Raw genomic sequence first — 14,438 nt, forward strand, 5'->3', positions numbered from 1 at the left:
CAAATTTTCTCCTACAGGCAGGCCTACTGCTGTAATGCTGATTTGTGAGGTTTTTTTATTGTATCCCATAAAACCTTAATTTCAATCAATATTGTGGTTTTTTTTTTATTACTTTTGGAAACAACAAAGTACAAAAAGAAAGGCGTTTATCAAATTTTATATATATATATATATATATATATATATATATATATATATATATATATATATATAGATATGACGCTGGAATACTATCGGTAGCAAACGGACTTCGTTGTCACTCATTTGTTTTCGATGATGGAGCCTTCAAATCGACGATCGACACCGTTGAACATGATCTATACCCCTTAAACTATCTAGAAACTAAATTACAAATCTTTTCGACATCATTTATCTAATAATCAACGGGTTTCAAACTTTGTAATTTTAATGGTAGATATGTAGCGTTTTCTCATTTAACGGTGTAAGCCTATCCAAATTAATTGAATTTTGGTTAGAAAACTCTTTAAACTATTTAGAACAAGATATATACTATCGATCTTGATTATAAAATTTCTATCATCACTTTTTAAAGGATATTTATTTTCAGCTGTTTATTTTTATGCCAACTTGATGGATAAGAGAACAATATCGAAAAAGTATGAAATTTGATTTCTAGATACTTCATGTGGTATAGATCATTTTCAACGGTGCCGATCGTCGATTTGGAGGCTCCATTATTGAAAACAAATGGGTGGCAACGTAGCTCGTTTGCTACCGATAGTATTCCAGCTCAACTATATATATATATATATATATATATATAGTAGAGTAGGGCTAGAATACTTTTACAAGTATCACCTAAGTAATACTTGTGTGTTTTTAGTCCTTGGATGGAGAGATATGAGGTTGAGATGATGGTGGTAGGTGGTGGTAGGTGGAATAGTGTTTAATCCAAAGGTTATTTGTAATCAAAAAATAGATCCAATGGCTAAAAACGTGATAGTAACATGGGGATGATANTAGTAACCTCACTATATATATATATATATATATATATATATATATATATATATATATATATATATATATATATATATGATTATGGTATTTCATAATAAAGGAAAATGCTAAAAATAAAATCCTTCGTTGCACCTGCGCTTTGCCAACCCAGTTTCCTTACTTATTAGATTCATTAATCTACAAATTTCCGTCCATATACAACTAGTAAATTATCCCTTTCTACATTTGCACAATTCAAGTTGATGGATGAGCAAGCAAAGCAAATGGACACACACTTCAGGGACCAATAAGAGTATCATTCGAATATATATATATATATACACACACACACACTTCAGGGAAAGAGTATCATACGAATCTTTGCTCTTTCTCATTTGGCATGGAGATAAACCAAATAATATCCTGTACATTTACTCACCTCTCTTTCATCTTCGTATTTTTATTCATTTCCTCTCCGGTGTTGTCTCGTCCGAATATCAGCGTTCCGTCTAATGCCAGCATCAATGAGTCCGAACAGTTGCGAACTTACATAGTTCGTGTGCAACCTCCGACAGAGGTCGCTGATGCCGGCTCTACCGAGCTTGAGAGTTGGTACAAGTCCTTCTTATCCGAGTCTATTTCAGACGCTGGCGAGCTGCGGTTAGTTCACTCGTACACTGAGGTCTTTGTCGGTTTTGCCGCGCAGCTCACGAAAACAGAGCTGAATTCTATCCAGAAGAAGGAAGGGTTCGTGCACGCATTTCCGGTCAAGAATCTCCGCCTTTTGACGACACGTACGCCGGCGTTTCTGGGCCTCCAACCTGGTACCGGCCTTTGGAACACCACCGCCCTCAGCCGCGGCATCATCATCGGCCTACTCGATACCGGCATCGCCCCCACCCACCCTTCTTTCTCCGACGACGGCGTTCCGCCGCCCCCCGCCAAGTGGAAGGGCTCATGCGCCTTCGAGACCGGCTGCAACAACAAGCTCATCGGCGCACAATCATTCGTGCAAGACGATAAGTCCCCTTTCGACGACATCGGGCACGGAACTCATACTGCTAGCACAGCTGCTGGAAACTTTGTACATGGTGCGAGTGCGTTCGGACAAGCCAGCGGCACCGCGGCCGGGGTGGCCCCGCACGCACACTTGGCGATGTACAAGGTCTGCAGCGCGTCCGGTTGCTGGACCTCGGATATTCTCGCCGGCTTAGATGCCGCCGTCAAGGACGGGGTCGACGTAATCTCCATCTCTTTAGGCGGCGGAACCGATAAATTCTTCAGAGACGTGATCGCCATCGGCGCTTTCGGTGCTTTCGAAAAGGGCGTATTTGTTAGCTGCGCGGCGGGTAATACAAATAACTTTTATTTTTTTTAAAAAAATTAAGCGGATAGAAAACGATATTTAATATTCTATATATATATTATTAAATAGGTAATGAAGGTCCGAGAGGTAAGTCGCTCTCGAACGAGGCACCATGGTATATAACAGTGGGAGCGACATCGGTCGACCGGAGCTTTGCGGCCTCAGTGCAACTTTACAACAACAAGCAGTTGTATGAGGGCGAATCTTTGAATCAGTTCAAAAACTTCTCATCCGCGCCGTTCGAGCTTGCATACTCTTCGGAATTCAGCAGCTGCAGTGACTTCACCGGCTTCGACATCCGGGGAAAGCTAGTCTTATGCGACCCCCAAGACTTACTTCCATCATATGATATTTTTGGCGCCGTTAAGAGTGGCGGTGGCGTCGGCGTGGTGCTCGTAAATGCAAAGGCTGCAGGGTACTCGATTGTCACCGATAGCTACCCCCTGCCGACAGTGCAGTTGAGTGCCGCTGCTGGCCGTGCCATCATAGACTACACATTGCGAAACCAATTGCTTGCGTCAATCTCCTTCAACGGCACCGTTCTCGGAACTCCCTTTGCTCCCTCCGTCGCCTTTTTCTCTTCCCGCGGGCCGAACTTTCAAAACGGGATGCTCTTGAAGCCCGACGTAGCGGCTCCGGGGCTTAACATACTGGCCGCGTGGCCGACCCAAGCGGACGGAGGGAATGACGGAAAGAAAACTTCCAACATAATCTCCGGGACTTCGATGGCCACGCCGCATGTCAGCGGCATCGCCGCGCTGATAAAGAGCGTGCACCCTGACTGGTCGCCGGCCGCCATCAAGTCCGCTATCATCACCACATCCGACGTGAAGGACAAGCAGGGGCTGCCCATCTTCAACGAGCTTCAAACCCCGGCGAACGTCTACGAATTGGGGGCCGGACACGTGAACCCGTCGAAAGCCGTCGACCCCGGTCTCGTCTACGACATCGGCGCCGACGACTACGTCCGTTTTATATGCACAATTTACGGAGACCACGGTGCTAACATTATCGTGCGCAGCCACAACGTGTCTTGCGCGGACGAGAAGCAAATCGCGGCGGAGGAGCTGAACTTGCCGTCGATTGTGTTCCCGATAGGTTTGTCGCCGAGGCCGAATGTCACGCGCACGGTGACTAACGTCGGGAAGGCGCAGTCGACCTACGCAGTTCAGTTGGAGGTTCCGGTGTCGGTGAGGGTGACGGTCACGCCGTCGACGTTGAGTCTCAGCAAGGTGAACGAGAAGAAGACGTTCCGGGTGAGCGTGGAAATTGTAGGGGATTTAGGCGGCTGGAATTATGGGCACCTGAGGTGGGTTTCGGATGATCACGTCGTGAGGACCCCCTTGGTTTTCGTCGATTATTATTAAGCTGTGTTCTTTTCTTTTCTTGCATAAATAAGAAATGTTGTTGCATGATTTTGTTTCCTCGCAAATTTATAATAAAAATTTAACTTTTACCTGTTAATAAAAATATATGGTTTGTTCATACTAATTAGTTGGTATAACTAATCGGGAGCGTGTAAGATTTCTGTCTAATTAATTTTTTCTATGCACACTGTATTGCTATTCTGTCAATCAGTGAGTCTAAACATATTGTACATTTTAGCAATTTGAATTATTATTTTTTTGATTGTACAAGCAAAACTTTATGATAGCTCCTGTTTTACGAGGCTGACCCCTCTTTAACTAGATTTTCCGTGGTCAACAGATTTTCATTAGTCGCAAAACAGAGAAAAATTTTGATCCTGATAAGTGGGACCGATGCCTTCCCATGTATGGGGACTAAAATATAACGCATACCTCTGTCGACTGAGAACAAATTTTGATCCTGTTTTACTATTCTGTCAATCAGCACTGCTTTCTCAATTTACTGCTAAGGTGATTGCCAAGCTTGCTCCTCCGCGAGACTTACAGACCGATCCTTCACCTGTAATCGAACCTCTCGTCGGATTCCTTGAGTTTAATCGAACTCCTCGTCGGACTCCTCGAGTTTCCAATGAGCAACCCCAATACCGAGGTTGGCCACCAAGCTAGGTGCATCCCGTCTTGCCAACCGATCTCTCCTCGAAAGTGCTTCATAATCGAATGCCTTGTTGCCTCTGTCACTAGTCCCAAGGACATTACAAGTTCTCCCCAACTTGTCCCATTTCCGTCAAGTAGGAGTCACTATCAAGTCAACGGAGGTAATTCCCTAGCAATGGCCCGTGCCATGACATGAAAACAGGTACCGCATGCGGGATTTGAAAATGTACCCCTTGAATCATTTTGTGTGTTGTTACAAAGGAGTCCAATATGTATCGATTCTACGGAGCTCCTGAAAGAACAGATCTCTATGGTGAAAATAAAAGTATAATAAAAACATATTTTAGAAGTTATAATGAAATAAGTAAATCCAAAAAAGTTACTTAATTTATTGAGAACATCACATAAGTAATATAACTATTGTATTCTAGACTTTTTCGCTCTAGTGGCTAGTGGTACGTGATTTGTGTCATCCGATCCATGTTATCGAAGAGCTTCTTAATACCCTGTTTGGACTATGGAACGATTCGTAGTCTTAACCGTGATCCAAATTATGTTATCTAGTTAAGGATACAGTGCTATCACCCGGATCAGATGTGATGTACTATTCTTTCAAGAAACAAAGCATGCCTCACTAAATAGATTACAGTAGTTAATAATTTATAGCATTGGAGAAGTAGAGAGTGCTAGTCTGATCTGTAGCGTTATCCAGAACTAGCCTATCCAACAGTTTCTTCAAAGGTCAACTTGGTGGAATTCCATGCAATTAGTATGCCCCCAGGCAACCCAGTTGCATCCTTATGTATAAAAAGTGATCGGCCCTTCTATCGCAAAAACTTGCAAGCTTAAATCTATTTAGTGAGGCATGCTTTGTTTCTTGAAAGAATAGTACATCACATCTGATCCGGGTGATAGCACTGTATCCTTAACTAGATAACATAATTTGGATCACGGTTAAGACTACGAATCGTTCCATAGTCCAAACAGGGTATTAAGAAGCTCTTCGATAACATGGATCGGATGACACAAATCACGTACCACTAGCCACTAGAGCGAAAAAGTCTAGAATACAATAGTTATATTACTTATGTGATGTTCTCAATAAATTAAGTAACTTTTTTGAATTTACTTATTTCATTATAACTTTTAAAATATGTTTTTATTATACTTTTATTTTCAAAAAAAAAGATGTGATTAGCTGAAACTATTATATAGTACACTTCCTCCGCCAGAGCACGCTAAGCCTGCGCTCCAGTCAGTATAGGTGGAGGTTCAGGTGAGAAGTCTTGCAGGTAGTTGATGTCGTAGTCTTTGTTTATTTGTTCAACCTCGTCGTAATTTAGGCTATGATTGATATTGGAGATATTCCGGAACGAGAGAAGAAGTTATAAAATGAATTGTAACTGAGATGCAAAATACATGTTATGGGAATGCATATAATAACTTAGGTGTTTTATATTATTTGATATCTTCCTTATGCAATCAGTGTGCGAATACTATTCCTGTTTGGAACCTCTTGTATTGTACTGTTTGTTGAGTCTTAAACGTACAGGAAAGACTTTGTTCGTAGTGCAGGAGAAATCCTGTCAGTTCGGCGACTGTTAGCGGCCCGAACCCGACCAAAGAGGCGGGTCACGGGGCGTGACAGAAGATATCCTCTAAATTGTAACCACATGGCGGAGGAATTGAAAGGAACAATTCAGGGCAAAACGAGTTGTTCTGAAATAAATCGTATTAAAGTTGTTCCTAATGAAACTAAGAACAAATTTATTTTTCTCTTTATTTTATTAGATAAACAGATACATAAATAAATTTATTAATACAATATTATCTATGATAATACATGTAACACCTCAGTAATCCCACATCGGATGAAAAACTGATTCTGATTAGAATATATGAGACCTACACGCTAGTAATAATAATTAGACTTAAGCATTGTGGGCCGGTGGTTTGAATATAATGAGTTGTTTTGCTAGCGAGTTGGGTCGTTAAAATTGGTATTAGAGCCGAATACCAGCTGGAAGTATGAGAGGTAAGTGCTATGCCGCCGGGTAATATATTTATACTTAAATTTTACTATATAATTTAAATTAATTAAATTTGACATATTAGTTATTGTATGGTTTAATCATTTATATTCATATTGAATTATTTTATTTTTTTACGAAGTATTATATATATTAAATTATGTTTCATATATTATATAATTCTTTTAAATCTGTATTAAAATTTATAGTATTATTAATTAAAATTATAAGGTTATTGCTAGTATTATATTTTATTCATTACATATATTACGGATAAATTATATAAAATAAATTATATTATATAAAAGAAAATAAATATACTGATATAAATTAAATTGTTATATCAAAATATTATATTTATAAATGTTATATAAATTAATTTTATAAATAATTTTATATAAATTATACTTATATAAATACATTATTTTTATTTTTTAAAACATATTTAGAAATTGTTCAAGACATTTATTCGAAACAGTACCGAGGATATTCTCTAGAGTATCTCTAAAATGTTTCCAAATTTACAGCTATTTTAACTTATATATACCAAAATATTCTTTATTCGCGAGAATAACAAAAGTTATTATCTATAAGACCATGTTTCACTGAAGGGATAAAAGAGAGAATAAGGGATTTATTCCTCTTATTCTCATAAATGCAACTAAAAATTACTATTTCCCCTTAGCGGAAACCCGTTAAGACATATAATAATAGCTCCACCCATTAGATGGCACAATATATTCTCTATCTTATTCATTTACTAATTAAGTTATAAATAATTATAAAATATTATTAATTAAGAGCTAGATTTCTGTGTTTTCGAAAGTACGGAAACCTCATATACTTATAAATTATTTTTGATGATGAGATATTCAATTTAGTGATCGGTTCCATTAAACATGATCTATTATGTTGGAACTAACAAAAAAAATTTAAATTTCATAATTTTTTGACTTCGTTTGTCTAGTCGACGAGTAGTTTCAAAATAAACGACTAAAAATAAAAATTTTATAAAAAAATAATAATAAAAGACTAAAATTTTAAATTAGAAATATTAAACTTACCAACGTATAATGGTGTAATATAGGCCGTACCGAGTTGGCACAATCCCACATTCACCTAGGCCAGGGTTTGCCTCGCCCGGCCTGAATAAAATTCGGGCCAAGCCCCGCTCCACTTCAGACTCTTAATTTTTTTAAAATATATAAAAATATTTAAAAAAATAAAAAATAAAATAGTTCTCTTTTTCGTTTCTACTAATATGTTAGCTAAAGAAATAAAATTTATTAAAATATTTATAGAGTAATAAAATTTTAAAATAATTTTAATATTTTAATTTAGAATTGAAAATTGTATTTTAGATTTAAAAATTTAAATTTTAAATTTAAATTTTAATTCTAAATCTATATTTTAAATTAAAATATCAAACTTTAAATTTTTGTGCAAATTTAAAATCTAATACTTAAATTTTGAAATTTTAATTCAAATATAGATTTTTAATATAAATTCAAATTTTGAATTAATTTAAAGTAAAATTTAGTAAAAAAAATTATTTTATGTAAACATCAAAATTTTTTTTGCAAACTCGCGTGGGATTAGTAAACCCCGCTTCAGCACAGTAGCGGATTTGAAAATTTTTTTCTCATGAGGTCAAATATAAGGGGAAAAAAAACCAAAAAAATAGTTAGCTACTGTAAAAAGAAAGATTATATGGGATAAATGAGGTTAGAGTTCTTTTATTAGTATATGTGCAAATACATGTAATAATTATTTTAATATAATTTAAATTAAAATAAATTTATATATTATATTTATTTAAATTTTACAACAAAAATTATAATTTATAAATTTATATGTTATATTTCATTAGAAAATATTTGTAATATTTTATATTGTTCTCTTCTTATATACATAAAATATTTTTAATTTATAATGAATCTAAAATTTAAATATCTGTTTTAAACTAAAACATCAAAATTTAATTTATATTTATTTCAAATTTCAAAATTTAATTTTAAGCTATTATATAATTAAAAAATTTTAGTTTTTAAGTCAAATTTGATATCATAAATTAAATTTAATTTACGATTTAAACTCAAATTTAAATTTTATTATAAAATAGATGAAAAAGAATGCTATTTTTTAACACATTGATCATAACCATTCTTTTCTATTTAAACTATTTTTAACAAATTGATCATAACTGTTCGTAGAATTAAATTTATATATGAATATGAATGTATTTTTTTAACAGATTGATTATATCCGTTCGTTTTTATTTGAATTTTTTTAAAAAAAAATTGATCATAACCGTTTATAGTGAATATCCATTTATTTCTTTTTGATTCCGTCTGTCATTCTTATATGCTTTTATGTATAGTATAGATAAATATAGATATAGAATTATATAATTAAAATTTTTTAATTGTTAAGTCGAATGATATCAAAAGTTGAATTTAATATACGATCTAAACTCAAATTTAAATTTTAATGTAAAATAGATCTAAACTCAAATTTTAATTTTAATATAAAATAGATGGAAATGAATGCTATTTTTTAACAGATTAATTATAATCATTCATTTTTATTTGAAATATTTTTAACAAATCGATCATAATCGTAGAATTTTTTAATTGTTAAGTCAAATTTGATATCAAAAATTAAATTTAAATTTTAATGTAAAATAGATGGAAAAGAATGTTATTTTTTAACAGATTGATAATAACCGTTCATTTTTGTTTGAAATATTTTTAACAAATTGATCATAGCCGTTTGTAAAATTTTTTAATTGTTAAATAAAATTTGATATCAAAATTAAATTTAATTTATGAATTAAACTCAAATTTAAATTTTAATATAAAATAGATAGAAAGGAATGCTATTTTTTAATTGAACATAACCGTTCATTTTTATTAGTAATATTTTTAATAAATTAATCATAATCGTTCATAGAATTAAATTTATAGATGGATATGAATATTTTTTTTAATAAAAATTGATCATAACCGTTCATAGAGAATATCTTTTTATTTCTTTTTTATTCCGTTTGTTATTCTTATACGTTTTCATATATATATATATATATAGCATAGGTATATATAACAAATTAATCATAACTATTCGTAGGGAATATTCTTTTATTTTTTTTTGATTTTCTCTATTATTGTCGGAATTTTTATACGCTTATATATATAGTGTAGATTTTGAATTTTCTAAACTGCTTAAAAAAGAAAGAAAAGATAGTGGGTCGTCAAATCGCGCATAGCTTTTTTTGTCTAACAAGACTCAAAATTTTATTGGATTCCACTTGAGAACAACTTGAAAGAGATCAACTAATTAACAAGACTTTAGAGTTGATTAATTGGGCTCTTGTACTTGTGTCTATTGGGTCAATGGCCCCCACTTGCAACAGTATAACCGCCTCAACCACCTCTACCTAAGTGTCAGTCAACCTGTGCAATGTTTATTTATTTATTTTTTTTTGGGGGAGAGATAGGTAGCATGCTATTCGCTTTGTTTATTTTACTTAGAAATAAACTTAACTAAAAATGTGAATCAACTAGGATTCAAACTTGGGACCTCAGATACCAATCACCAATTTCTTTGCCACTTGCGCTAGGGACGGTCGGTCAATATTTAATCTTTTTATCATAATTTTTTTTTATAGAAGTATTCAAATTGAATGTTACTTGATGCGTTGGAAACTAGACTGCAGAATTATTTGGGAGAGGCTTCGAAACAATTTGAGACTGTGGGGGATGACTCGGACTCGTCTTCAAAAACTAATGTATTATCTCATCTTGCTTGCAACGTCCTGAAGGTCAAAACAGTACCTCATACCATGACCCTGATTACGGCAATATCTACAAAACCTATCTAACTTCTCATCGCCAGGCTGAACCTTGTAGTCGGAGGGAGGCAACTTCATCCTATTCAAATTTTGGAGTAGATATCGAAGTATTTTGTGACTCTTTTTAATTCTTCTAGTTTTGGAACCATCAACTAGTGTTAAATGGTTTTTTGGAAAATCTAAGGGGTTAGGTTTTTTTGAGACTCTTTTTAATTCTTATTAAGAAGTTAATAATTAAAATGTTTTTTTGAGAAGTCTAAAGAGTTAAATTCGTCGATCAAGAAGTTAATAATTAATGTGAGAGGTCTATAAGAGGGATCTAAAGATTTGAGTTTGAGTCAGTTCAGTTTGTAATTCTTTTCTATTTAATAACAAATTAGTGAGTTTCTCTCTGCTTTGAGTTTCCTTCTTCCCCTACTTGCTCTCTTATTCTCACCATCAACAATTTCTCACGACTTAAGAATGGAGAAACTCTCACCGCTGCCATCCTTCGCTTTCTCTTCTCTTCCTTTCTTTCTAATACTCTTGTTCGCGTCCATTCCCTCTAGTGCAAGCTCAAATGAGTCTGAACAGTTGTTGCAGACTTATGTTGTCCGAGTGTAACCTCTCGCGGCCGTCGTCAATGCCGGCTTCGACCAGCTACAGAGTTGGTACCGGTCATTCATATTTGCGTCTACAGCAGACGCGGGCGAGTCGCGACTGGTTCACGTCTACAGCGAAGTCTTCGTCGGTTCCGCAGTAAAGCTCACCCGATCGGAACTTAAATCCATGCAAAAGAGAGAAGAATTTGTGCGTGCATTTCCCGACTGGAATCTCTACCTTCTGACCAATCACACGTCGTCGTTCCTAGGCCTCCGACCTGGCGTCGGCCTTTGGAATGCCTCCGCACTCGGCCGCAGCTCTATATATAGATAGAGCTGGGCTGGAATACTATTAATAGCAAAAGGTCCTTTTTGCTCTCAAATTTGTAACCCTTGGATGAGAAATTGTAGGGTTAGAATGATATTAATCCGTTAGGGTTGAGTGGTCCCCACTGGATTATCATATTTAATCCAATAGTTAGAAATGCTGAAAAAATTGATCCAAAGATTAAAAACTTGATAGCAAAAAAGAATTTTTGCTATCAATAATATTCTAGCCCAACTATATATATATATATATATATATATATATATATATATATATAATTTTTGTTAACTCTTGCCCTCCAATGTAAGGTGTACATCTTACTCTACTTAATTGAAAGACCATTTATTTTTTAGTTGTCACATTAATTTTTTTTTGTTTTTACTAAAAATCATTTGAATTTTTGTAAACTCTAAAATAGGAGGATGTAAGATTTACACCCCTCTTGTGGAGTGTACAATTAGGATTTCTCATTTGGAGCAATGCTATTAATATACTCTAAAATGGGATGTACATTTTACACTCACTTTATTACAAATAATAATTTTTTATTTATCATATTAACTTTTTTATTTTTATTAAAAATTATTTGAATTTTTATAAACTAATGGGGATGTAAGGTCTGCGCCCACCTTTTTGGGGTATACAAGTATAATTTTTTATTTGAAGCAATTCTATTGGTGCACCGTGTATCCAAAGTGTAATGTAATCCTACACCCAATTTATTCAAATACTATTATTTTTTTTACTTGTCATGTCAATTTTTTGTTGTTTTTACTAAAAATCATTTGAATTTGTATGAATTCTAGGATCAGAGGTGTAAAATCTACACTCTTTTTTGGGTGTACAAGTAGAATTCTTATTTGAGCAATAATATTAATACATCTCAAAATATGGTGTAATGTATATCTTACACTCAGTTTATATAAAAGCCATTAATTTTTTACTTGTCACATCATTTTTTTATTTTTACTAAATTTGAATTTTGGTGAATTTTAGGATGGGGGTGTAAGGGTATAAGATTTACACCCTATTTTTACAATGTATGAATAGAATTTCTTATTTGAGTAATTGTATTAGTACACCCCAAAGTGGGGGTACATCTTACACCTGCTTCATCAAAAAATCATTAATTTTTTATTTTTCACATCAATCTTTTTTTATTTTTACTAAAACCATTTAGATTTTTGTTAACTCTTACACCCCAAAGTGGGGTGTACATCTACTCCAACTTCATCAAAAAACCATTAATTTTTTACTTTTTACATCAAACTTTTTTATTTTTACTAAAAATTATTTAGATTTTTATGGCTTTTAATATTAGGGTGTCAAATCTGCACCCATTTTTGGGTTGTACAAGTGGATTTCTAATTTGAACAATGCAATTGGCACCCTTAAGTGAAGTGTAAATCTTACACCTAAGTCATTTAAAGGTCATTAATTTTTTCGTTGTTACATCAATCTTTTTTATTTTTAAAAAAAATTATTTGTATTTTTGTTAACTTTTATACCCAAAGCCCTTGTTTGGTTGGGGGTTAAGGGGTGGAATAACCCCTTAACCCCTATTTTATCCCCAAACACCCCAAAAAATAGGTGGGGTTAGCTAATCCCACCTAACCCCACCTCAAATAAATTATCCGGGTTAGCTAACTCCACCTAACCCCACGAAACTCCAACCAAATACTATTTTCTATTCATAATAACCCACTATCTTTCTTATCACACCTATTCCAACCAATCATTATCCTTCTTTATCAATCATTATCTTCTTATCTCACCTACCCAACCAAACACTATTTTTCATTATTCTAGACTAACTCCAACCTCCAACCAAACACAAAAAAACTTTAACCCCACTTTAACCCTAAACTTAACTCTATTCATGGAATAGCTACTTTTTCCTTAACCCCGAACCAAACGGAGGCTTTAAAGTGACTTTGGTATATATCTTACACTCACTTCATCCAAAGACTATTAATTATTTTTACTTTTCACATTATTATTTTTTTCTTTTTACTAAAACAATTTGAAATTTTGTAAACTCTATGGTGAAAAGGTCATTAATTTTTTCGTTGTCACATCAATCTTTTTTATTTTTACAAAAAAATATTTGTATTTTTGTTAACTCTTACACCCAAAGTGACTTTGGTGTATATCTTACGCCCATTTCATCCAAAGGCTATTAAATATTTTTACTTGTCACATTATTTTTTTTTCTTTTTACTAAAACAATTTGAAATTTTGTAAACTCTAAGATGAAAGGGTGTAACATCTACACCTTCTTAGGGTATACAAGTAGAATTTCTTTTTTGAACAATACTATTGGTGTACTCCAAAATGAGAAGCATATCTTACGACTAGAATTTCTCATTTGAGTAATTCTATTGATACATACCACTTTGTAGATCTTATACCCACTTTATTCAAAAATCATTACTTTTTTATTTGTCATATTAATTTTTTTATTTTTACTAAAAATTATTTAGATTTTTGTGAACTCTATAATCGGGGTGCAAGATATACACTCTTCTTTTGGGATGTACATGTGGAATTCCTTATTTGAGCAATATTGTTGATACATACATTTTACACCTTATTTATTCAAAAGCCATTAATTTTTATTTGTCATATCAATATTTTTTATTTTTGCTAAAAATTATTTAAATTTTTGTGAACTCTAAAATTATGGGTGTAAGATCTATACACCTTTTCGGGTGTATAAGTAGAATTTTTATTTGAGCAATTGTATTGCTATAACTCAAAGTGAGGTGTATATTTTACACCCACTTTATCTAAAGGTCATTAATTTTTTTTTACTTATCACATCAGTTTTTTTTTTCTAAAATATTTGAATTTTTGTGAATTTTAGAATGGAGGGTATAAGATTACACCACTTTTGATGTGTACAAATATAAGTTCTTATTTGAGCAATGTTTTTGGAAAACCCCAAAGTGGAGTATATATTTTATATCATTTTATCCAAATATTTTTGTGCAATGTTTTTGGTACACCTCTTCTTTGGGAGGAATTCTACACTATCACACTTGCACCACGTCATCAATAATAAGCCAATCATATTCCTTCTTTTCAAACAAAAGTACAATAAAAATATTTATTTACAATCATGATGGGACATATACCCCTAAAAAGAGATATTTGATTGATTTGTTACGCTACGTCACCAATATACACGTTGCATTCTAGAATTTTTCCTTCTTTGGTACTCTATCCATCCCTCTGTCTTTTCATTAATTTTTTAAAGTAATTTGTAATGCAAATGCTTTACCTATAAGCGACAGTTGATA

The 14,438-nt window shown here is 33.4% G+C and overlaps 1 protein-coding gene and 1 pseudogene across 1 annotated transcript; both read left to right on the plus strand.

Annotated features, from left to right (window-relative positions):
- On the plus strand, nt 1,361-3,693 carry LOC109714787 (subtilisin-like protease SBT1.8). Its single transcript, XM_020239497.1, has 2 exons — nt 1,361-2,309; nt 2,396-3,693. The coding sequence occupies exons 1-2, from the start codon at nt 1,361-1,363 to the stop codon at nt 3,691-3,693; spliced, it is 2,247 nt and encodes a 748-aa protein (XP_020095086.1).
- Nucleotides 4,322-14,438, plus strand: part of LOC109714789 — a 29,769-nt pseudogene continuing 19,652 nt past the window's right edge.

This window comes from Ananas comosus, linkage group 9 (genome assembly GCF_001540865.1).
Source record: "Ananas comosus cultivar F153 linkage group 9, ASM154086v1, whole genome shotgun sequence".
NCBI lineage: Eukaryota > Viridiplantae > Streptophyta > Magnoliopsida > Poales > Bromeliaceae > Ananas > Ananas comosus.